At 40.5% G+C, this 25,587-nt stretch overlaps 1 protein-coding gene across 1 annotated transcript in view; it reads right to left on the bottom strand.

The window, feature by feature from the left end:
* AGPAT4 (1-acylglycerol-3-phosphate O-acyltransferase 4) overlaps positions 1-25,587 on the bottom strand; it is a 72,287-nt gene that overhangs the window by 41,106 nt on the left and 5,594 nt on the right. The window contains exon 2 of the mRNA XM_021389782.1: positions 14,795-15,025. Coding sequence (XP_021245457.1) covers positions 14,795-14,972 — 178 coding nt within the window. The 5' untranslated portion in view covers positions 14,973-15,025. The remainder of the gene's footprint in view (positions 1-14,794; positions 15,026-25,587) is intronic.

Raw genomic sequence — 25,587 nt, 5'->3', positions numbered from 1 at the left:
CCTGTTTTGACCACTCCCCATAACTTATCAGAAGCAGGTTTATATGACATTATCTGATAATTCTCATTCTATAGACAAAAGAGAGACCCCAAATCTAACACATCCAGGCTACACTGAGCCATTCATATGGTATGGTAAAAGAAATTGCCATTAAATGAAAGAGAAATTGAAGATTAGTAAACTACTGTAAAGGAGAACCATGCTAAAAAGTGCAACTATCTGTTGTTGTCTTTTACTCAGTCTGGGTAAAGAAGGATCTCCATGAAACATTTTGGACATTGGATACTAAGGTATCCAATTCTTATTAATAAATTTTGTCAGTGATTCGAAGTCAGAACACACTTTACAAATCAGATGACCTTGAGGGGTAAGGTAAAAGAAATGGCATTAATTTTGATAGCACAAGCCTTGCAGAATTAATAAAACAGAAATGATACAGGACAGAGGGATCTGGCAACATTAGCTTACTTTCTGGTCTACTCTTATTATGCAGCTCTAAGAAGGAAAAAAAGATGGCATTAGGATGTTCTTTCCCAGGGAAAAAAGGAATGGCTTGTTGCAATAGTGAGATCATCTCTGGGTCAGCACAACAGTATCAGACATTCATGCTCAGGAAATAAAACCTGAAACAAAGCAGATGTAAACCAGGGCTACCAGGGTGACAGTAAACCGGAACAGCTTGGCTCACTTAAACTATCAAAAAAACATGCAGAAAGAGGATTGCGATGCCCTCACAAATATGGCTTACGGATGTGGGAGGTTAGCAGCAGGGAAAGATAGCAATTTAAGCTAAATACCATTGGCACAAGAACAGCTGTGTAAAGTGACTGGAAGCACAGATATCTGTATGTTCTCAAGCTTCTTCTAGTTCCTTTAACAGATACTCCTATTTCCTATCACTAGAAAAAAAGTGCAATATTTTCCAAACAGACCATACGATAGACCAATTCCCCTCCTCTTCCACCACTGCAAAGCTATCCCACCACAGATGAGGAGGAAGCCAGCATCTCCCAGGCAAAGGCTTCTGGTTTAAGGAGGGAAGTGTCAGTCCAAGGGAGTTCTCAGTCAAAAATCACCTTCCAGGGTAAGGATCTCAAAATCTGAGCATGCACAAAAGCGAACATGAATCAAGTTAATGGATGTCTTAGTCTTCCCTATTATTTACTCAATCACAGTTGAATTTGCTGACATAATGAATCATTAGCATTTCCTTAATTAGAGGGCTATTGGCAGTGTCCATGCTTAGGATGCAGAACAGCTCACACGTTCCTGTGACTTTTATTTTTTTTTTCTATATGCACTGCTTGCAAGTACTAATTAAATCATACAATGATTAGAAAAGTTATTTGACTCAAGTGAATTTTTTTGTGTTTAATGCACATAGGAATGGAAGCTATTTTCACAAATCTCTCCTTCTAGCACATATTCTGACAAAAGTCTTCATTTCTACATAGATCTGGGCAGCCTGGTCTAGTGGTTGGCGACCCTGCACTCAGCAGGGGGTTTGAGACTAGATGATCTTTGAAGTCCCTTTCAACCCAGGCCATTCTATGATCAAGTTTCAAATCAAACCAGAATTTAGACTTTGGAAAGAAAGCAGTTCAAAACTAGAAAGCACATCAAGAGAGAAAATCCTACTGTTCTCATTGCTATAGATCCATGTCTTCAACATGTTTAACCTTCACTTTCAGATGCTGATAAAATGGATGGAAATTAATCTCTGAGAAATATGACTGATGATAAAAGAGACTACCAGTTGCTATAGAAAGTAATCTCTAGCACAAATCAGGAGAAATGGAGAATTTAATTAGGAAACTGAGCAAAAGGTAATTCAAAACCTAAGAAAATCTGTGGTGCTATTAAGTAAACCCTCTAGTTAGTAATAGCTACATTTCACAGAGGTGTAAAAACAGAAGGAATTAAAGTCTGCAAAAAACAGCAAAGTAAGAAAACCAGGCTAGTGACAGCCAAGCTTCCATTCATATTTCCACTTACTGTTGATTTCAGATAATGAGCGTGCTTCTGAAGAAACAACCATATATTACCAGAAGTAATATGCTATGAATAATGTATTTTTAGGAGTTAAGGCAGATAACTTGTACTTAAGTCTTCCTATGAAAGACTGAAAATCTGTCTGAATTTCAGGATGGGAAACAAGTTGACTTCGTAACTATATTGTACCATCGCAGTTAATTCAGCATTCATTTAACAAATAGTCACTGAACCTCTATCACTCTGAGAACACTGTTCAGGACAAAACCATTACTCATTTTTCACTTGCATTCCCTGAATTCCCTGTCTCTGCCTGTAATCTTACAACATCTCATTGCGTGAGGTCTTGAGAGAAAAGAGCTATGTCTCCTGATACTTATTTCAGCTTCCAAATTCCTAACAGTGACTTTCACCAAGTGTACCTTGAAGGGACAATAAGGTCACAAACTACAAGTCAAACAAATGGCTTTCATGAATTAAAAATAAAGTTCAACAGATCAAATATACCCATCAAGTACTCATAAAGATGTGACACTTGCATGGGGTGTGGAGTGTAACTCCTCAAATTGAAGTTATCGGAATAGATAAATACATTAAAAAAAATACTTCCTAAAACAAAGAAAGAATGCAGTACACATCAGAAATACTACATTCAGTCAAGACAGACATACTCCCAAAAACTCAGTAATATAACACCACAGGTAAGGGACAGCTGTGCCTCTCAGATAACATTCAGTTTGATTACTTTAACATTTTCTCAAGCTTAACTGCAGGAAGAAAGTTAGAAGAATCTCCATGCATCCTGGTCTGCTCAGAAAGCTGGCAGCTTGTTTGCTCCAGCAGGAGAGGATGCATATGCCCTGCTGGCATTTCACTCTTCAACTTTATCACAAATATTTCAAGCAAAACAAGATTAAAGAAACAACATAAAATACTTCAAGACTCTCACAGGTGTTAAGCCACTTGAAACTATTAGAGACACAGTAGTAGCCCCATTTGTTGGCCGTTGCATCAGATCCACAAAGAGCAGGCTGGAGATGTTAGGTTGCTAGCTGGCACTGTGCCTGAAGTCTGCGAGGTTCCATGCAAGCCACTTAGATCTTCTCTAAAGTCTGGAAAAAGCTAAAACCTTCTACAAAGCCGGAAAGCCAAAAGTCAGTGCAAATAAATGCTATTTACCGTATGAATTTAATAATCTTATTTGAAGGCTTAGGCAAATAAGACTGTTACTTACACCGCTCCTTCAATGTATTTAAAACAGCTTGCACCACAACAATCAAGGAGAGGAAGCACATAAGGGTACTCCAGTCCTCTCTCATTATGGGCCTGTTTTTTGAAAACTGCAACTTTTACCAGTTCAGATCCTTTTCCAGTTACAACGTAGGCTGATAGCAGTGGAAGAAGCTACATCAGCAAATTCATTTGAATTGGCTTGCTGTGGTTATCATTCCTTGTAATTTCTTTCTGACTGCTAGAGTGTGACTGGGAAGCTTGTGAAAACACAGCAGTGGGGAAAAAGGGCGACACTAGAGCCAGATAGCATGCAAAGGCTCCTCCAGTAGCCTGGCCCTGTGAGATGATGCCTGCTTGGAGGTTTCCAAAGAATAAACTCATCCTGGAATTCTGCAAATCCAGGTCTTGCAGCACATCTCGCAGTACTCCTTGACACAGTGCTTAAATAAGACAGACATCTTGAAGTTCTTAAAGGAAGACAACTTTTATGAACTTTGTGCAAAGCATACACGTTCTTGCACAGGAAGACACATAGGAGGGAGTAGAGCAAAGGCAGCACATGCAGTGTAAAGAGCGAGCCCCCAGGAAAGCAGGTGGGAAGGTGTTCTTTTATAGAGCTTGGGGCACACACGGGCTGCTGTAAGCAGAGCACAATGATAGTTGCTCAAAGGCATGCTCTGCGCAGAGGTAGCCTGTGACTGGCAAAGAGTAACATGCTAAAAGAACGGTTCATAAATGCACAGTTTGGAACATTAATGTACAAACCAAACCACCAATTTAAAATGATAACAACCCCCCTTCCTCCTGCCAACATGCTCAGTAATTTTGCTAATCTAACTTTAAGATTAAAATAATGGATTAGGAGACAGGATGATGTATTAGATGTGTTGTGGAGTTAAAAATCAAAATTAAAAATAAATAAATCCAATTCTACCCCCAGCTGGTTTTGTAAACTATAAAAACCAAGCACAATTGTAAGCTGAAATGTGATTTTTGCATTAGTCTTAATTAAACACTTTTTCCTCAATACTGGTGATACACACTCCTCCCTTTTTCTTTTTCTTTTTAATATACACTGACATTTACTTAAGTTGGCCAGATCCTCAACTGGTATAAAAATAATCTTCAACTTCTGTGTAGTCAGTGCTACAGCAAATTGAGGAACTCGAAATAAGGAAGAGACTCTTCACACCCATTACAAAGCTAAGGCTCTATCTGTGGTTTGTTCTTCTTGGCAATTTGACCTCAATGCTTGGTTAGTCACTGAGATAAAACTTACTGCACATACACATGCAAGAATTGGCTAATGTAACAAGTGAAAAATACTTGGCATTATTGAAACATTCCGGCTGAAATTTTGATGGCAGACGTTACCAACTGCAGTTCTGGTGCTTTCTGTGCCTCAGCTCCCTGAATGTGATCCATTTCATGTTCTTACAGAATGAAGACAAGAGCTTTATCAATAAAAGTGTTTCACGCTTTTGAAGGACCGTCATCAACATTTTCTCAGATGAAACATACTGAATTAGGTCCAAAACTACTGCCAATTTAGTATGGCTATGCCTGCATTGCTGAAATGCAGCCAGGCTATAATTGCTTTGGGAGCCAAAATCAGAACCAGATTTAATGAACTATTTTAAGTGCACAAGCTTTCAAAGAATCCTGAAAGTTATAGAGTATTTCAAATCTTCATAGGGGTACTACATACAACAGGCAGTTGAGAACTTGTGATTAAAAGAGGACAGAACCTTTGCACCTCAAGGTGTGCCTCTGGTACTCAAGCTAGCAGCTCTGCTGTGGCCACAAGCCAGCCCTTGCCCAGACCCTGTCCAGTTACCACTCTGTGCTGACACAACACCACCTCATGCCAGCTTCCATCTCTCCATTCCTGCATTCCTCTTCCATCTCTCATTCCTGCATTGCCCTCCCATTCAAAATGCGCACTGATCATTCTGGTTTAACCAAATGGATTCTCCCCTCTTTCTAACCTAAGGCCCACAAAACATAGACCATATTTTTAGTTCATGGGAAGCAGAAAACATGTTAAGTCTGCATATGTGCTCTTGAAACAAGAGCTTTCAACTGGCGCTGCTTTCTCAAGTGCAATCTGGAGCTAGAGAGGTGGAGGAATGTGGAAACACTGTTCAGATCTTTAGTCATTGTTCCTTTTAAACCATCTCCATATTGAAAGCTAAAAGCAACCCTCCCCTATGGAAAAAACAGCTGCACACTTCACACATCTCATTTCACGGCTTTTTTCTGTCTTTTATCCCTGGACAAGCTGCCTACAAAACAGCTTCATCTCTCCAAGTTACACTGCGTGTGGAACAAAGCCAGCCTTGCAAGCACAACGGGTTTAACACATACGCAGAACTTCAGTAGTCACTGTTTTGAAATGCTCTTTTTAAACCCTCTGGGGAAATTAATTATTAAACAGCCACGTGTCAGAGAGATTTGTCTCACATTTGAGGGCTCCTCTTATCCTTCCTCCCCAAGGAATTTAGCAATACTCCTATGTTTCAGCAAACCAGGAGCTCCTTGTGGCAACAGGACCAGTCAGTGCCGATAACAATCAAGCAGACAATCACCAGAGCTGCCCCCAAAGGCCAGCATGCAACTCCTTGCTGTTGACTTAATAAGGCACCAAAGAGGGAAGTAGGAATGACCTTCCAATTGCAATACCGTAGTTTAGCAAAACTGCCCAAGACAAGCTGATGCCATTCTATTGTTTTTCCCTACTGAAGTTTATTTTCCGTATCTCAAGAAAGCTATCCTACCACAAAAGCATCTACCTGCACCAGACTCCGCCCATATATGACAGCCAACAAGCTTCCTATCTCTCTTTTGGCCGCCTTCATTTAAAAACGGGATTATGACTACTGCACTTTCTCACATCAACAAGTCAATGACATGAGCTGGAAACAAAGCACAGAATCATGCATCCTGACTCTTAATGATTTATGAAGGTCAGCAACAGCATTACATTCCATCCAATCTAAGTCAAACTACTCCACAGTATTTTCAACCTTCTCATACTGTTCCCAGGAACAACATCTGAAAAACAGCTCTGAAGATTATTACAGCACTTCAAAATCCTACAGAACACAGGAATAATCTAGCATACCACTACTCTTAAAGGAGATCCAGTTTCTATCTTTCCAGCACAGACAAAGAACTTCTCAGTGACTTCTTTACATGCCCTACACATCACATAGCACCAAACATTAGCCCTAAGTCACTAAGTATTACCTACGAGGCTTGGGATGCTCCCAGGACATTGCTTGCCCTTCTACTCACTTGCACTTGCATAATGGGTTATTTGTTTTCCACATGGAGAAATATACCATTTCTTTTCAGAATGAAGTCCAAACATCAGACTCATGGATCTACTATTCCAGCCTTTTGAATTCTCATCTGAGGACTGCATGCACTTACAGGAAAATATATCAAATACAATCAAGGAAATCTAAATCACCATCTAGGAAATCCTGAATTTTAGTCATGAATTAATGAAGATTCTACGACTAGGTTTGCATTCAATTTCTGGAAAAATAACCAAATCCAATCAGTAAAATAACTCTGAATACTGAAGGGTTAATATGTCCTGTCATTTGTATGAGGAACAGCATTGCAAAAAGCAAAGTCAGATAAACCCCATTAAAAATGTTTCCAATTTGAAGGAAGTAAGAGATTCTTAAGTATTCTGTATCTACCTTGCCAATATAGAACCTTCAGCAAACTGTACAGAGTGTTAGCACATTGCACATCTTTGGATAAGACCCCATTTGAGCTAGGGAAAAGGTCTGGAAAATGTCAGAGAACACTGAGTTTGTTTGCTTTTAGAAAAAAAAAAACCAATAAGAGATTCTCCACAGCATTCAAGGATGGTACCGGAAAGGCGCTACTTTACGGCAGCAAAGCAATATTAAGAAGAGCACCTGTCAGAAGCTTCACAGCCGCAGATCTCCCACACTCTCCCAAAAACAAGGGTAAGTTGCTTTAGAAGTGGCAGTCAAAAATTAAGCCTGTACAATCACTCTATCTCCTTACTTACCACAACCAGCAGATTCATTCATCAAAATCGTTTGTTAGAAGTACATACTGATTCCTGGATTTTTGGTCTTAAGTACATACCCATGTAAGCACCAATGAGTAGTGAGAAATCTAGGTAAAATGAAAAAAAAAAAAAAAACCAAACAACCTCACGTATTAGGATGTTCACCTGTGTTTTAACCTTCAATGAAAACTCTACACTCATAGGTGCAATATAGCGTTCCTAAATCAGATTTCAAATAAGTGAAGAATAATCAGACTGAAGTGCGCTTTCCCCTTCAACACCATGAGACAACACAAATGTTTGGTACTGACACCCCAATGTAATTTGAGTACAGAAAGAGCATACAACTTAAGAATACCAATAAAAGTGGGCTAACAGAAGAACAGAATCTACCCACAAACAATCATACAGTAATCTCTATTATCTCTCTCCCTTTGGTCTTTTATTTTGCTTTGAACATTGTTTCAGCAAGGACCAAAATGGGTCTGACAAAATGATAACTGCCTCCCCCAAGCCCAAGCAGACTAAAGAACTGTCTTGCACACATTTCCATTTGCCTCTCTACCCAGCATTAAAGGATTCAGAATTCCAAATACTGTGTTGAAAGAAGCATGTTTAAGAAGAGATCACTACAAGACAGATGTAAATGATATTCAGCAACATACATTTAGAATGCCCAACAAGACCTTGCTACCTTAACAATAGTCTCTAAGTGAGAAAATAACATAATCCTCAAGTAAGAAGTTTTAACCTGATGTTTGCAAACAAGTCACAAACTATCTTGCCATAAAGGAGTACCAAGCACGTGCAATCAGAAGTTCTTTCCACTCAAGTATCACAATGAAAGACCTCAGACAACTGCTGAAAGGAAATACAGCTTCCCACTGGTTTCAAAAAGTTCCTGCACAAAATGGTTAAGACATCACTGGAGAAGCTGCTGAAATCCTTGACATACAAAGAGCCTAAAAATTTACTCCACAACATGTTGTTATGTGACTTTCACACTTTTGAGAGAGGGAGAAACACCAGGGTACGTGCTTCTAGTGATGCACGCTGCTTAAAAGGGAGCAGAACAGTAGGAGATGTAGCCAACTGACAGCAAGCCCCAAGACAAGACACATTCCATCTCACCTGCATGTTACACCAGCAGATGAATTCCCTGACCTAACAGAACACAAAATTCCTCCAGTAGTTCTGCCTACGGAAATAGTGCTCTTCCCCAGATGGTAAGGAAATACAAACTGGCAGTTGTGCTTGTAAGTATTGACGGTGATCCATGAGGTATTTTCTCCATCTCTGCAGGAAAGTTATCTAAGATTAAGAGGCTCTCCTTCAGATGTTGTTCTATTCTAGCAATAAAAATCATCCCTGGAGCTAAGGTGGGGGTTTCTACAAATATTCAAGGTCTCTTAAGAAGAATCTGGTCCTCTGACTGTAATACTCACCCTTACCAAGGCAACAACTCTAGCAACTTTTTCAGCGCAGAACTCATTTCAGAGTAGAAGAGATCAACCTGGACCTTTTGGACAGCTTCAAAAGGGAGATCACCCATGAAACCAAATATGAAATAATAAAAGAGAAGTAAACTACATACACTCATGTCCGGTCATGCCTACACAAGCTTGTGTGACAGCAGACAGTCGGATACTGGGTCTCATGCCATAATATGCTGAGAGAATATTTAGCAATAAGAAAACATGTCAAAATCATGGTCACGAACAAAAATGGTGTAATCCCCCCACTACCTCTAAAATAGATCCTGATTGATTTCATGAATGGCATTATATAGCCTACCACTTGAAGAAAAAAAATTTATTTCAGATTTATTTTATATGGCATACATGCTGATGTCTACTTTTTCTTCTTTTTTTCCCCCCTGTCTACTCAGGTCTCTGTGCTACTGTAACTGTTCTGCCCTCCCTAGCAGAATTTATCTAGATTAAAACTAAACAAGGACACCTCTTTAGCACAGTGTTTTCTACAGTCATCCCCATGGTTTGGCTTGAGTGAAAATAAGAAAGGCTAAGGTGATGCTCTCAGAACGTTCCAATCAACATTTTTTCTTCCCATGACTATCAAATCCGGCCTTCAATTTTTCCTCAGGATTTGTTGTAAACTTTGCATAGTGTTTACAAGTGGTTTCATATGGATCTGCCTCGTGGAACCTAAATAAGAAAGACTTACATGAGCAAGTAACAGCACTTGAGAAAAAGTAATTTCATACACATTACTGGAAACAGCCCTGCAAATAGGCTAAGAAAACAACTCCAAATAACATATGAAAGCTCTTTGTTACACCTATGGTGACAAGCATGTTTCGGTTTGTATTATAAATAAAACTCTACAGATTTATAAGAAGGATACTGAGGTGTACTTCAAACAACACCAAACTGCCTCCTCTGAGCTACAAGATTACAATAGAGGGAACTTCAGAAATAAGAAAACTCTGCCTTTTAAGGGCCCTCTTGTTTCCCATCCCTTCCTGCCTATTCAACTGCACCAGCATCACTTTGGTACAAACAACATGCAAAATGGCCAAGAAATCCTCTGAACTTCATGTGGGCACTGGGAATGCATGCCATCAAATAAAAACTTGAGGATTAACATGGCCCTGATACTACCACACATCCTTATCTGGATGCCCATTTCTTGTACTGTGATGCTTATAGTTGTACACGGGAGGAATTAGTTTTACTGTTTCATAACAATCAGCTAAGATGACGATCAAGAAGCAGTTCTCAGTTTCACCTGATTTTGTTTCTAGAAAGCTCAGTTATAAGAAGAATCAATTTCCATCTTGTTTTCTCTGCAGTCTGTGAGCAGGCATCAAGAGGTGCCCATTTGCATGCAAAGAAGGGCCTTCCCCTCAGAGGGATTTACAAACTGCAGCCAACACACTGTAACTTTACCCAGAGGTGTAATAACATCCCTTTCAAAGCACAGGAACAGCTATTAGTACTACTATAATTAATTTATAAAGGCAAATTAGAAGCTAAGACAATTGTTTTTAAAACCCTTATGTATCCTTCCACACAATCGTACTCTTATTGGCAGATCTTTCGTTCATGCAGCACAAAGTTCATCATCTTGGGCTGAGAGTCAGTGAAAGGCCAGTTAGTCATTCCCATGAGGAGCACAGGCTGCTTCTCAACAGAAGGAGAAGCTAATTTTCCACCAAGATAGGGGCAGCAAGAGGACAAGTTATCAATCACTGCTCCACTCTTAGCCAAATACATTCCTGAGTAAGCACACCCAACACCATTAAAGAAGCCATTCATCCAACATGTGTGTGTGTCAGTCTCAGCGCATGGCAGAGTTACGTCCCAGGCAGCCAGCAGGTGCCCAGCATACCTTGCTCACCCTGCAGTAGCACTGCACCAGCCTACAAAGCACAAAACAGTTCTGGACGTACAAGTCACCCTCCCACTGCCTCCACAAGCTGCACAAGCATGTGCACACATAGCACCATAGCCAAGACAACCTGCTCTCTCTACAAGCTTGGCCAACTTCACAGGCAGGTGCAGAAGAGCTGCGCATATCCTTCGTGGTGGTTTGCTTTCCCCAGGTAACAAGAAAGAAAACGTACTCTCATCTCTTCCAATTTAGGTACAAGCATCGACAAGAACTGAGATGTGTTCCTCGCTTGCTTTCTTAGCACTCTCCTTGGCTCTCCATTTGTTGGAAGAAGAGACTGAGAACAAAGTGCCCCAAAATCATTTAAAAATAGAAAATAAGACCGATTGCTTGCCTAACCTACATTCCAATGCCATTTTCCAAATGCACTTATTTTTAAAACTTGTTAACATCTTCCACAGGTTTGCAGTGTTCAATTTCCCCACTAGAGCTGCACTTTACAGAGTTCAGTATCAGGAAGAACTTATCAGGGCTGACATTTTACAAAATGGGGTTAGTAGATAATTGAATCAGTCAGTGAATACACACTTGGAGCCAGAAAATATTGACTGAAAGTTCTAAGCCCAAAGGTCTTTTTTTTTTCCTTACATTTGAAATATAATAGAAGTTGTGAAACTCTTGGCACTTTTCAAGAGCAACAATGACAAAAGAATAAACAAGATTCCCTCTTTGATTGTTGAATTTATCCACTCTCTGCAACTAACACTCCAGTAAGCACTGAGGCATACAGGGTAAGGAAGACTACAGCTAACCACTACCTTGCAGATATTTGTCAAAGGGGTTAATGGGACAAAAAAGAGAGTTTATTCACAGTAAAAGACATAAAGTAACTTGGACATCTAAAAGCAACTCAAATTACAATCTGTCGAATGGCCACCCTTTGAAGAGCAAGAGACTTAAGCTGAACAAGGCTTCCAATGTGCAATTAAGAACTTTTCACCAGCTCCAATTGCCTAAAATAAAAAAAAAAAGCACAGACCACCAAAAAAAACCCCGCATATTTAACAGAACCAATACTTTTCAGAACCAATAATACTGGCATCAGAAAGTACCCCTCATCTCTAAAACATAACAAATCTGGTCAGTACAGAAGCTAAACTCACCCAACCTGACCAACTCATGATTCACAATTGGCTTGAACACAGCTTCAGTAACTGGAGTCAAGAAGTTAACTGTGTGCAGTTCTGTTCCCTTCCCTTAAAACCAAGTTATTGCTCTAGTAAATACTTCCTACTATAAATTCAAACAAGATACAAAGATTTTACTTCTTTTCTAACTTTAATCAATAAGCAGTAGTTTATACTATATGACATTAGCCTGCTGGGTTGTCAGTTGATATGGTAAGAAGATAGAGAGCTACTGCCATATTCACAGCACAGTGGATAAGCAGCAGCTCACACAGCTATGTCTTCAACTATGGCATGAAGACACTTATTTGAGGTGGTCTGACTCAATTCAGATAAGCAGATACGCAAGCATCTCCAACTCAGGCTGAACTACTGCAGTGAGGACAAGTCATTAACCACAAGAACAGACTAGCTTCCTGCATGCAGCATGATAGCAGAAATCGCACTTTGAAAAATGAGAATATTACATTCCCATACTAGAAAGAAGAAGGGAAGAGAAGGGGTAGAGGAAAACTTCACCACCATTCAAAATACAAGAATACTTTCCCAAGGGCATGGTGTCTAGGGTGAAATGCTCTCCTCCAAATCCAACAGTTGGGTTGACTTAGTGATTCAGGCTTTAACAGCCACTCAAGGCAATGTGATGCATATCACCACTGCAAGGCACAGGGCTCCGTACATTCTCCACAGCAAAGTTTCAGCATCTCAAACAGTAGGTTGAATTTCCACTACTTTCATCAGGCCTACACAGATGCAGCTTACATTATGTGTTCATCAGCACACCAACGCCCCCCAAAAGTCATTATATTACACACACACTACTACAAAAACACGTCAGTTTTGACTAACTGTTCTTTCAAATACCTTTTTTAATGAACTGTCATTTTCCCCTTTTCAAACCTCACTCAGATAAAGGTGAGTCATTTGCCAGTTTGCAAAGCTCTGTTGTAAAGCTCAAATAACTGTCTTTCACCTAGAGCTAGTCTGTTCTGAGCATGACTATGCAGAAATCTCACAACAGAACCTGTTCCAGTGGAGACTAAAGACTAGATTAACAACTCTGAATAAAAAGCCATCTACCCAATCAAGGACAAGCATGTAGTATTATATGCTCCTATTTACATAGTGACCAGCTGCTGGTATAGATGAGACCATGCTGAGGGCAGCTAAAGGCTTCAGCCTAAAGACTCTCAAGCCAGATGTCTCTGCATCAAGTAGACAAAAGACTGAATGGGGCAGAAGGTATTGCCTTAAAAATAATATAGCTATAAAAAACTTCCTCTGTCCTAAAGGAAAATTTACACACTGTGTTTTCTACATTCCATGGCTTCAAACATATTCTGTGCCACCAGAAAAAAAGTAAAAACTTGGCCACATTCATGGCATTGTTCACATATAGAAATGAATACTACTTGCAAACTTACAACTTCAGGGACGTATGTATGGACAACAAACATGAAATTCCTTTATTACATTTGTCCCTTTATCACAGAAATAATAAAACAGAATCTGCGATTTATTTGGGCTCATACATCCTGATGCAGCTTTGAAATTTGAAACAAAAGTCTGCTCAAAAAGCAATGCTTTGAAGAATAGCACGGCAGACTCACTGACGATAGGTAAATAAAGCCTCCGTTTGAGATATGTGGCAGATTTCTCCCTCAAGTGGTTAACTATGATTACTAACAATGCTTCCCCCTTCTCACATTCCTAGCAGTGAGTAGGTAGCCTGGAGGAAACCATGTTGCTGCATTCCTGCAACACATCTCTTAATCATTGTGTTGAAGGGCTGTTTCCTTCATATGAAACCACCCATAACTTATTCGTCATTGACAGTAACATTGCACTCAGATCATCCTTAGGGAGCTTCATAAGGCATGCAATTTTTAACAGTTTCAGTTTTAGAAACCACTTTGAAGTTTCAGAAAGACCCAGGTCAGTTGCTGTGGAACACGGACACATTTAACAGCACATGCAGCTACCAGACACAGGGACTTGTGTATTTGTTAACAGCTTCTGGTGAGATTGCACTTTCCTGCAAGTTGATAGCAATTATGTTGAAGTCAGAGTTACACTACAATAAATCATTGCTGGAGCTCTGCCATAGCTCTTTAGAAACAAACATATAAGCAGACTGGTATTATCGAGATGCTCTGATCATCCAGTGCTGATGGGTGGAGATTCTACCTGCCTCCTATTAACGAAGAAGAAATAAAAGGATATAGATCTCAGTCATCGTACTGGAACAGTGAGTCAACAGTCAGTGAGCTGTCACGTCTCCCAGCAGTTGTATGGTTTTGGCCTTTCTACAAGTTACATCTGGAGCACATGCTCTGCACTCCCCTAGAGACTCCCATTTCTTTCAACGCTTACAGGCTACCCGTTGTACTGTACGTTATCAACTATATGCTTACACTGAGTACATAGAGATGCAGCTTAAGGTCTGAAATGCTTATTCAAGCAAACAATTTACAAGTGGCTTAAGAAAGCAACACATTGAATTAGTGTTGTTTTTTTTTTAAACTATTTCCTCTTTCTGAATAGCATTCACATATGAAAGCTTTACAATGATTAAAAACAAAATCATGCGTAAGAGATTGAAAGTGCTATCAGAAATGACTTGTTAACAATGTAAACCTACAGATAGTGCATGTCAGTGAGTTATGCTATTACTTGGTCAATATTTTTCATTTGGCTTAATGAAACGTGATGGACAGACAAATGAAAGGCAGTCTTTCTTCATTATTCTGAGTCAAGCAAGTATCCCAAGATCAAAGAGCAAAACATTTCAGCAGAACAGTATATTTCAACAATGCATACATCTCTTCACACAAATGCAAGCGCTGTAGGAAGCAGTAATGAACTTTATACATGTTACTTTGACATCTATTTCAGAAATTTTTTTTAACAATTCCCTCACGACAAAATATGAAAATAGCTTAAAACAAAATAAAACAAAACAAAATCTTACGGCTTGAAATGCAGTAAGCCAGTCTGCAGTTGATCTTCCTGAACAGTTGCTTGTTGATAGGCCAAAGTATAAGTGTAAAGAGTTGAATGAAGTTAATGATCAGTCCTGACACTATAAATATGTAGCAGATCAGCAGGTGGCAAATGAACTGAGACTTCAGAAAGCCAACGATGTCCATGATTTGGTGAGAAAGCAAGAGGGTACCGTCAGACACAAAATTCAGAAGACAACCTGCAAAACCAAATAGTATCAGCGGTTACAGAATGCATTTGTTTTCACAAACAGATTAATACAGATGTCCCACTGTACATTTAAATATCTGAATGAAAGTTAATGTCTTTATTTAGAGAAAGGCCTGATTAAAATATTTGCAAGAGTAAGCATGGAAAGAGAATACCATATTACTGTATCAATTTACATTTGGCTTTGGAAACAAATTTTCACATTTCAATTCTAATTCTGCAAAAGACATGAGCATGTGACTCCATTCCGCACAGTGTCATCCTCCTCTATCAGGTCTTCATTGCTAACATATGAGCAAAACAATCTACTTATATTTTGAATTGTCAGTACTTCATAAGACACATGCTGTGGCCTCCGCTATATTTAAGAGCAGCTCCAAAATTTGCAAGTCTCAAAGCACGCTGTCTCAACAAAGGTTTGACAAGTGTTTTTCTGGAAGTGTTCATGATACTTTATCCAAAGAACTGTATCACAGCTGGGACTTTTACCATACCCACAGTAGGATAGTTCTTTAATTATGGTCCCATGACCTCTCTTTATGTGCGGTATTTTTTCTAACTTGAAATTTATTTCCTATTCAAGACTATTCCATAAATTTCTCAGAATCCAGGGGGGGCACAGAGCACATTCCACATTACCATAAACAATTTCATATCTGTATCTGGGTAACCTTGCATGGCTACGTTATGCAACACCCTAAAAAGGTGTTTCCAACTTTCACTCTATTCAGGACTATTTACTTTCAGATAACTTTACCAAAAGGTTTGCTTTATTTGTGTATGTATACGAAAGTCCAAAACACTGCTGGCTTTTATTTTTTTAAGCCACATTTGTCTAATGATTGATACTGTGACACTTCCGTTCAACCTTATTTAAAGGAAGCTGGCAAACTAGGAAGCTTAAATACAGGTGTACAGTACTAGCAGGGGTACGAACAAAATTTGCTTCTTTTACTTGGCTGAGGAAAAAAATCCAATGCATCAGAGATCCCACTGCCTTCTCTGCAACCCAGAGCAATTCCTTATCACACGCATGGTTTTAAACTAAATATAAATAAATAAAAATTGAAATATGTTTCACAGTGTCACTTTCCTCAGTACATCCCATGCATAATCAAGAAAGGGTCTTTAAATATACACACACACCATGTATATCCATTCCAGAGAACAGGAAAGTACACTGATGATATGCATGGGAGTAGCTGTGCTGATTTTGAGCAGTATTCCTCAGTATGCACACAGCCTAAGACTTCAATGTTATCATAGGAAGATAAAAACTCAAAAGTTTTCTGCCCCATTGCAGAAGAGAGTAATGACTCATTTCATTTGCATAAGGTTGTTACAAGCAAACAAAAACTTCTGTGCACACTCACTTCATTCTTGTCTGTCGAAAATAAATACAAGGTTTGCAGCTTTATGTTTAGAATTTTTGCCTTCCTCTGCAGGCTGTTCCAACCATGCTCCCAAACCAAGAGGCAGCAGCAGCTTCCACCTTTACTGGCTTGTTCCCTTGTTACATTCAAATACCAGTTGATTTTGGCAGAAGAATAAAAGCTTGGCTATGCGCAATATACACAATTTGTTCAATTATTCCTTGACACTGTAACTCCGACAGTTATGCTCCATAAACCCAGAAAGGAAACATCAATAGCAGCAGTGTTTCCAGAAAACCAGTTCTCGGGTTACTTAAAAAGGTCTGTACAATTTTGGAAATGACCGATCCAACCTTAGCAGCTGAGAATCCAGAGGAAACATCCTCTTGCCAAGTACACCAGCCTGTCAAAAACCATATTGAACCTCTGCAGCCATTGTTACCACCAGCTCTCGGCTCACTTGTTAGGAGAAAAAAATATCAATACATGATCTCTCAGTAATCAATACCCTAGTCTTTTGAATGTGATTAAGGAAGAGGTGCTGCCACACTGATCCCTTCCTAAACCATCTCTCCTTGTGAGGCTCAGGAGAGTTTGTCCAGGGAGGAAGCCCTGAGACAGTATTTCTGAATATGTCAATCATAGCCAATAACAAAACAGCAGTGGTCAGCATCCCACGGAATTAACTGATAAAAAAATCTTAATGCCCATTCTTTTCGTTTATACAAGACTGCACCATGCGAAGCAGTGAGTCTAGATCAGTGTCCTGAAACATTTGTTTTACTGCCCTTGCTGACGATGCTTACTACAAGAATATGCTTACACAAAAGAATTGCTACAAAGCAATAGGAAGATATTCAGCCAGGTTTTCAACCGCAAGGAAGATGAAGTAAAAATTAAGAAAGAGAAACTGTGTTGTGGGATGATTTATATAAAGTGTTTATGGCAGTCCCAAGCCTATTATTAGCAGTTAAAATGTGTCCTTTGTGTATTACAGACATTGTTCCCTTTATCTTGCCATACTATTCAATATCAAAGCAGACACCATCTGTAGCTCAGAGCTGCAGAGCAGGCCAGTGGTCATTGTAGTAAGCACTGTCATTATACTTGTAGAAAACTTTTCCAGCTTTGACCAACTGTGTTCTACAGATAACATTTCTTAGGATGGCAGGCAATTTATAACATGGCTTCGCCTGAATACCTTGTTTTTGCTGAAAGTTAAATAGAATGAGAAATGTTGTCTAGTAGGAATCATTGTAGTGATTCATCCTGGAGCCCTCTGTCTTACACTGTCAGGACAGAATCAAATACTGAACAGAGGGAAAAAACAAACAGTAGTAAAGCCAAGTTTTGAATAGGTATACAGTGAAAGAAAAATACTTTTCTAATTCAGACTATATTACTTTATTGAGTATCAGGATTAGATCATTTATTTTAAACTGTTAGATTGAAAGAAAACAGTGGCTTACAAGCGGATGGTTTAAAAGACTGCAAAATGCCTGAAACCTCAATGATTGGTTTTAGCCTACTGTCCTTGGTTAAAACTGATCAAAAGCTGTTTGTGCTAGTTAGCCCACTTAATTCACAAAGATCAGGAAGAGAACATATCCAAAGAACCACCCATGAAACAAAGTGAAAGCATGGCCTACTTACAGTGGAGACCTGGAAATTCACTATTTGATAAGATCAACAAAAATCTCCAGTAGTAAGCAGCTGACTGACAGTATTTATGAAGAAGAAAAGCAGTTAACTGACAGTCTGTGAGGAGAAAGAACTAACCAGAATGCTAGTACATCATTTCATTTTTTCTACTGCAACAGTGGTTAAACTACATTAAAATGTTATATTTTATGCGCACCGTTTACTTCATGTTGGAGCTGTAAAACAAAGCTTCACAGAATTAAAAGAGACGCTGATGAGCTGAATGTGATAAAATGTATTTTCTGTCTTATTGTTTGGTGAAGCCACAGTGGAATACTTAAAACTCATTTCTTCCTCATGCTCATACCTCAGACATGAGATTTCAATTCTGTAATGCTTCCATGAAATGTTTTACAAGTAAACTAAAACTACTTAAGCAGTACCACTGAAATGAACGTAACCTAACTTGCCAAAAAAACTAAGAAGAAATTAGAGACATTGCTTGTATTTTAGTTTTCTGAGAAGTAATGAGACTAGAGATACCAGAGATTGATTTTCTCTTCTGATTAAATGAGTTATTTTTCCTACATAGCACCAATTCAGCGTTTTGTTTGCTCACACAAACTTATTCTTTATACCATTTTTTTTCAATATGATACTGATAGGACTATTTCCATTACTCAAACTCCAAGAAGAGCAGCTCATTCTTCATACAGGCTATAAAGAAGTTGAAAATTAATTTTCAAGAATCAAGACTGATCTTGTCAGAAGTCTAGAAAAGCTTGCTTTCTAAGAGTTCACAGGAATTTTTCCCACAAGCTCAGCCTTACTTAAGTTCCTCATGGGTAATATCAATGTCACACTGGTCCAAGTGATAAAAGGATCAGGTCTTTAATTCTTAATCCTTGATGCTAGTTTAATAAACTACACTGATTTCCTTACAGATAATGGCTGAAAATTACAGCAATCTTCTATAAAACAAAAGGGCCAATTGATGCATTTTCTCAGAAGCTATTAAGATCAGATTGCTGCCAAGAAGCTCTCCTCTATCAGACACCCCTTAAAACAAGTTAGGAGAAAAAGGCCAGCCAGTGCATCAAAAACAGATAGGAATGTTCTTTAATATGTTCTTTAATAACAGTTTTCAGTTGGATATGAAACAAAAGACTCAAACCCCAAATGTCTGTCTTGGGAACAAGTCAACAAGCATCTATTCACATGATTAAAAGTCACAGGATTAGATTTAAAAGAAGATGATCATTCATTCTCTCCAATTCTTCCCCTAGTTCCATTCTTCAGCAAGATCCACTCTGTTTTCTACTTAAACTAGTCTCTGCATTCCCTTCTGCTTGGAAAAGAAATGGTCAGGAGGACACAGAAAAGACAAGACAACATTACACCAGTGATATACAAGGTGAACACCTCTCTTCTGGCAGAGGCTGCTGCCAATTAACTACACTACATAGTACTTCAAAGTCTGCAAGAGATTTCAGACTACAACTAGGGCTTATCTTAAAGAACAAAACTGTTTGCATTTTTACAGAAAGCATGAGAATGAAGCTGAGAACTGTCACCCACCTTGTTCAGGGGTTATTCGCTTTGGCATCTGGGCTAAGCTAATACTGCATATACTTACAACTATAGGCAGGACAGCATTGGAACTGGTTATTTTCAGAAAAGCACGTTTCAAGCCTACACAAAAGTTTTTTGCTCATGTTTACTCTTTGATAAAGTGCTAACACTTAAAATTTAAATGCTCTGCTGCAATTTAAGGAAAAACAAGCATACAATGATGACACCTATTCTTCCAATTTCTTGTCTAAATCAGATTCTTGGATAGAGAAGAGTAAGCACAGGTCAGATTACAGCAGTTTCTATACGGCCTCTAAGTGCCTTTCAATTGCCATCAGAACAGCAGAGATAGCAGCATTGTATTTCATATCAGAGTTCATCTTAGCACTGCTTCTGTATATGGAATATATAGGCAAGGCAGCCACAGGAAGCCCTTGTGCTCTTCCTATCAGTGGACATCAAAAGTCAGCAACAGCAAGGCTGTGTCCACAGGTGTACTTGCTTTCAAGGGGTATGCATTTATACACGCCATGACAAAAAAAAGGTCTGAAGGAAGAGTCACCTATATGCCTCATGCTTAACCAGAGTTTGAATCGCTTCTCCCTCTCCTCCAAAGACAACTACCGTAGCATCACCTCTTCAGAAAAGTCCCAGACTGGGGAAACATTTTAGCATATCTTACACCCTTTCCCTACAGGAACTCCAGAAAGCTTTTCAGCTTTCCTGAGAGGGCACACATTCCTAATCCGCTTATTTTGTAACCCACTCAGCTACAAAGGAGAGATCACTCCATCTGTTTTAAAGGCTGAAGAATGAATACTATCTACCAGCAAATTTCCAGCTTAGAGAATTGACATACGTATTGGGTTCACACAGCAAGACTTTGGCAGTGGTGGGATGGTCTCTGTGAGCACAGCCCAGAAGCTGCCCCTTGTCATATCAGAGGCCAGCTCCGAAAGGGACCCACACCCCTGCCACGGCTGAGCCATGAGTGACACTGGGTGCACCCTTGGGAAAGCAGATTTAAGAGAGGGGAAAACTGCTGTGCAACAGCAGCTGGGAGAGTGGAGTGAGAAGTACAAGAGAAACAGCCCTGCAGGCAACAAGGTCAGTGCAGCAGGGCAGGAGGTGCTCCAGGTGCACAGCAGCAGCTCCCTGCAGCCCAGGAGAGGCCCATAGTGGAGCAGGCTGCCCTCTGCAGCCCACAGGCACCACGGAGCAGCTCTGCACACACAGCCACGGAGGAACCCTAAGTGCAGCAGTGGCTGAGGCCTGACAGAGACACAGCCCATGGAGAGCCCCGGGGCCAAAGCTGCAGCCCATGCGGACCACTCCAGTCCTAAAGGATAGGCCCTATGGTACAGAGCTGCGTTGGGGCTGTGCTTGGAGAGCTGCAGCCTGTGGGACGCTCACATAGGATTGGTTCAGGAAAGATCCCACAGGGGCAGACAGCAATCACAAAGGAGTGGCAGAGACAGAAGTTCATGGATTGACCACAGCCCCCATTCCCCGTTCCCCTGTACTGCTCAGAGGGAAGAGGTAGAAGAGGGTGAATGGTGGAGATGGATGGAGGGCAGGAAGGGAAAAGTTTTTAATTCACTTTTAGTTCTCACTGCTCTAGTCTGTTAGGCAATAAATTACATTAATCACCCTACACTGAGTCTGTTTACCCCATGACAGTAACTGCTGAGTGATCTCCTTGCCCTCTCCTCAACCCTTGAACCTCTTTGCACCCTGCTTTCTCCCTCACTGCTTTGAGGGGGAGTGAACAAGCAGCGTGGCAGAGTTTAACCACCAATGTGAAGTCACCACACTACAAAACTGAATTTTTATTTATCTTCTATTAAGCACAGAGACAATTAGCATCACAGAGTCCAAACTAAAGAAACAAAAGTAACCCAAGCTTTTCCCCCGTTCTGCTTTCTTCTCGCTGTCATCTAATGTTAGAGCAAGATAGCCATGTCAGCCCTTCATGCTCGCCAGAATATGAGTTCTTTATCCCTGCACACATATTGTCTGCTGGTAGAACACTGCATAGATGCTGTTTGTACTGACAGCCTCAGGGCTTGCCCCCTTACCGCATGGAAAAGCATCACACAAAGGGAAGCTGGCTAATTGGGAGAGGCATGCACAGTCCAGAAAAGGGAAGGCAAGATGGTGAGCTGCTGCCAAGTTTGGGTGAACAGCAACTCAATGTTGCTGCTTTTTCCAGAAGAATTAAATATTCAGGAAGGAGGAGGCTGAAAGAGGGCACCAAAGGGAGCTGCGCTTAAACACAGGGCAGTCTAGAACTCCTGGGGGTGCTGAGTTTAGGGAACACAGGGCCAGCAGAGCTTGATGTTGAGGGAAACATTTATTTGATGGAGGTAAACTCTTTGAAGTTAGGCACTTCTTTTCCAGGCCCCTACAGCAATTCTGAAAAAATGTGACTGGGTGAAGCATGGCAGTCATCTGGGGTGAAGGATAGGATGTTCACAAAAATGGCAGTAGAAGGCAAGTTCCTTCTTTCCTGCATGCCAAATGTTGCCCTTCAGCAGTTTCCCACCCAAGTTCCTGGATTTTAATTCTTTACAATATATATATTTCACAAAAGCACAACTATCTGCTTTTTGCTTGGGAAAAATAAAAGAAAGAGCTGCATGAAGATACTTAAGAGCTGAAGGACTCTATCAGAGTTCAGTTCCGTATACCACAGAGTTCCTCTGATTCCTCTTACTTTCTCTACATCCATCAATCCAACAAGTTACTTGTGCAGCCAAGATGGACAATATGAACACTAGATAAATTTAGGACTAAACAAACACAAGCTTACAAGAAAATATTTAAGAACCTAAGCATGGTGTGAACTAGACTATCTCACAGATGTAAGTGACCTGGACAGTTCCTCAGACGTAACTGAGGTGAACAACACACACAGTCCATGACAAGTATCTGTATCACATACTTGGGGCCAATGTTATACTCGCTCTCAAGTCACCACAGGCAACATTAAGTGCCCAGTCAAAGGTAACCAGGATTGTGTATTATTGTTATCTGGCACTCTCCTCCTCCAAAAATAAATAAATATGCAAAACCCTCAAAACACATTTCTACCAAGGCTCTTCAGTGAGCAAGCAGCTTGCTGCTGAAGTACAAGAGGCTCAAACAACAACATCTGAATGTCCACAAAAAACCCATCCTTCTCTCATATATACTCTACATACTATATCTGTTAATATATATTATAAATAATATATTAATATGTTTTATATATACATATGTATGCACATGCATATGCTTTTGTGCTGATTAATGAATTTGTACCGAACACTCAAGCTGTATGAGGTACATGAGGCAATTCCCTATTTGAGGGACAGAGATGAGTCCTCAGTGCACAGCCTGGGGGTAATATCTCAGTGGTGAGATTCATAACACTGCTTCCACGCACAGAAAATTAACAAATTAAAAATTAAGAAGATGGGAGGGACAGGAGAGCAGGACATTGCCACTTGCATCATGGCACTTATCCAGCATCAAGGGCACACTTCACAACCTCTGTGTTGGGCATTTCAGGAATAGATCCAACACGAGACTAGCTAGCAAGTTCTACAATGCTTTTTCATAATAAGTTTTTTAGAAGAGCCAGAAGAAAAGAGGTGAGATGGTGGGGGCTGGAGGCAACAGACAAAGGTTCATTCAGTAGCTCGCCTTAAACCAGGGTTAACTTAAAAAAAAAAGTGCTGGGAGCACTCTTCACAGGAGGCCTCTCCTATGAAGACTCATGGCGGGATCGATGCCCGCATTCTCTTGATTTTGGGACATTCTCTCTCTCTGTATTGGATTTATCAGCTTAAATTGTAATTATATTGTATTATAGTATATTGTTTTGCATTCCGATATTTTATTTAGTAAATTAGTTTTGTTTCTCCTCAGATTGTTGCCGCTGTTCTTTGCTCTCAGGGCCATCTCCTTACCCTTTTCCCCTTTCCCCTTTTCCCGGAACGTGGGCCCGTGGGTCCCCCATCCCCTTCGTCACGGAATCGGGCCTAGCGCCCGTAAACCGTTGACACTTGTCCAACACTGATCACTTTTGTCTTTTCAAAGAGTTGTAATCACATTCACAACAACACAAGGGCTAGTGCAAGGTACAGGAACTGCCTACACTCCTGACAGACAAACTCCTTCCCCTGCATCCAAACCAGCTTTCGGTGTGAGGCACCAATGAAACACAGGTCACACTATTAGTTTAAAGCTTTAAATATTTAATACTCCTGTTCTTACCCCTAGTTAGGTAATTAAGAAGTTAAGACTACAAAATTATTACTTTCAACTCCAGGTCAGCAGCAGACAGCTTTCTACACCATTAACACACTGTTTAATGCAGGCAGAGAAGTTTTGCATCCACTCACAATAGACCTGGAGCGTAAGCAACTCCATTTGTACATATGGAAGATCAAATTCCTTATTGATAGGATTAGAAAACATTACAGATTTTTGGTACTCATTTCAGATGAAAGGAGTGGACGGATCCAGGCAAAGCTCTAGTCATTCAGCAGACCTGACAAGATCTGCCTTGCTACTCCTGTCTTAGATACTGGGAGCTCACAAGGCTGTTCCAAAGCTTGACAGTCACATGGCCAATCCATGGCAGAGCCAAGTTTAGAGCCATGGCCTGCCAGGTTCCCAGGGTCCATCCTCTTTTATTTGCCTTCTTGCCTGTGCTCCAGTATCCCTTGCAACAGCTTCTGACAGACTAGGTACACATAACAGAGAGGGAAAGGATGCACCCAACATAGCCAGGACCTTCAGCGGCAGCAGACGGTGTAAGTAGTATAAATGCAGACTGCTCAAACCAGGATGCATGTACAGATCTCACGGTCTCTACTTTCCATCCATTTCTCTGTTCCTCAAGAAACAGAAATCAAGTATTCAGCAATTTAGATGGGGCTGTACCATAAACTAGAAGGTACAGCTTTCATACCAAATCGATAGCATTGTGTGCACATGTGCACAACAAACGCAGATCTCTGTCACTTTATGTATCCAAAAAGGAATTAAAGCTGGAGAGCACCAAGTTCTCCCCCTCTCCTGCAGACCCAGGTGCTGCCAGGGCACATGGCGTTATCTATGGATCTGTGTCCGTTGACAGGGGGACAGCAGGCCCACAGGCCCAGAAAAGATAGAAAGGAGGAAAAAAAGCTGTCGGCCGTTTACGGGCCGGCCGGGCCTGGGGATGCGGCAGGGGACCCGCGGACCCACGCCCTGGGGTTAGACAAAGGGAAGAGGAGAAAGGTAGGGAAATCGTAGACAGATCTAAAACAAAACAGCAGCACCAATCTGAGGAGCAACGTTAATTTACTAAATATGATATAGAAATTGAGTCCAGCAGATCAAAACAGAGAATTCCAAGCTGTGATTCTTACTCTGTAAGCTGCAGGGGGACCATGTGCTTCTCTGCCGCATAGGAAGAGAGAGATTCTGGGCCTGCCAGGCGGCCCCACCACCCCCTCCAGACGTAAAGACCCCCGGGGCATGCAGCTCCTCCACTCCCCCTCGGAGAACCAAGCACCCAAAAAAGGCAGTCCCCAGAACTCAGGACATTAACTCTTTAACTGCCAGTGCTTTAGATGATGTTATGATGTGGAATACTGACAACAACAAAAAAAAAAAATCACAAAACTATGACAACAGGCCAGGCAGCACCCACTGCACTTCCTCCTCACAGGGGTATGAGGGAACAGCGCCGACCTCTTTTGTGAGAGGACCCAAAAGCTTCCAGGACAAATCACAAGATGCAATTAGCAGTGCTGGAAACAAGAAGTGCCATCCACCTGATTACAACTCCAGTGAGCTGTTTGGTTGGTTGGACTTTTTTTTTTTTCCATCTTCTGTCAGTAATTTTGAAGGACCGTATCCTTCAGCTAATCTATTTGCGTATTTTTAATTAGTATGAAACAGCATTCATTAATATGCTCTTTGAATACTG

The sequence above is a fragment of the Numida meleagris genome, chromosome 3 (assembly GCF_002078875.1).
Source record: "Numida meleagris isolate 19003 breed g44 Domestic line chromosome 3, NumMel1.0, whole genome shotgun sequence".
Taxonomy (NCBI): domain Eukaryota; kingdom Metazoa; phylum Chordata; class Aves; order Galliformes; family Numididae; genus Numida; species Numida meleagris.
Note: the sequence above shows the minus strand (reverse complement) of the source record. Positions and strands in the feature narration are given on the sequence as shown.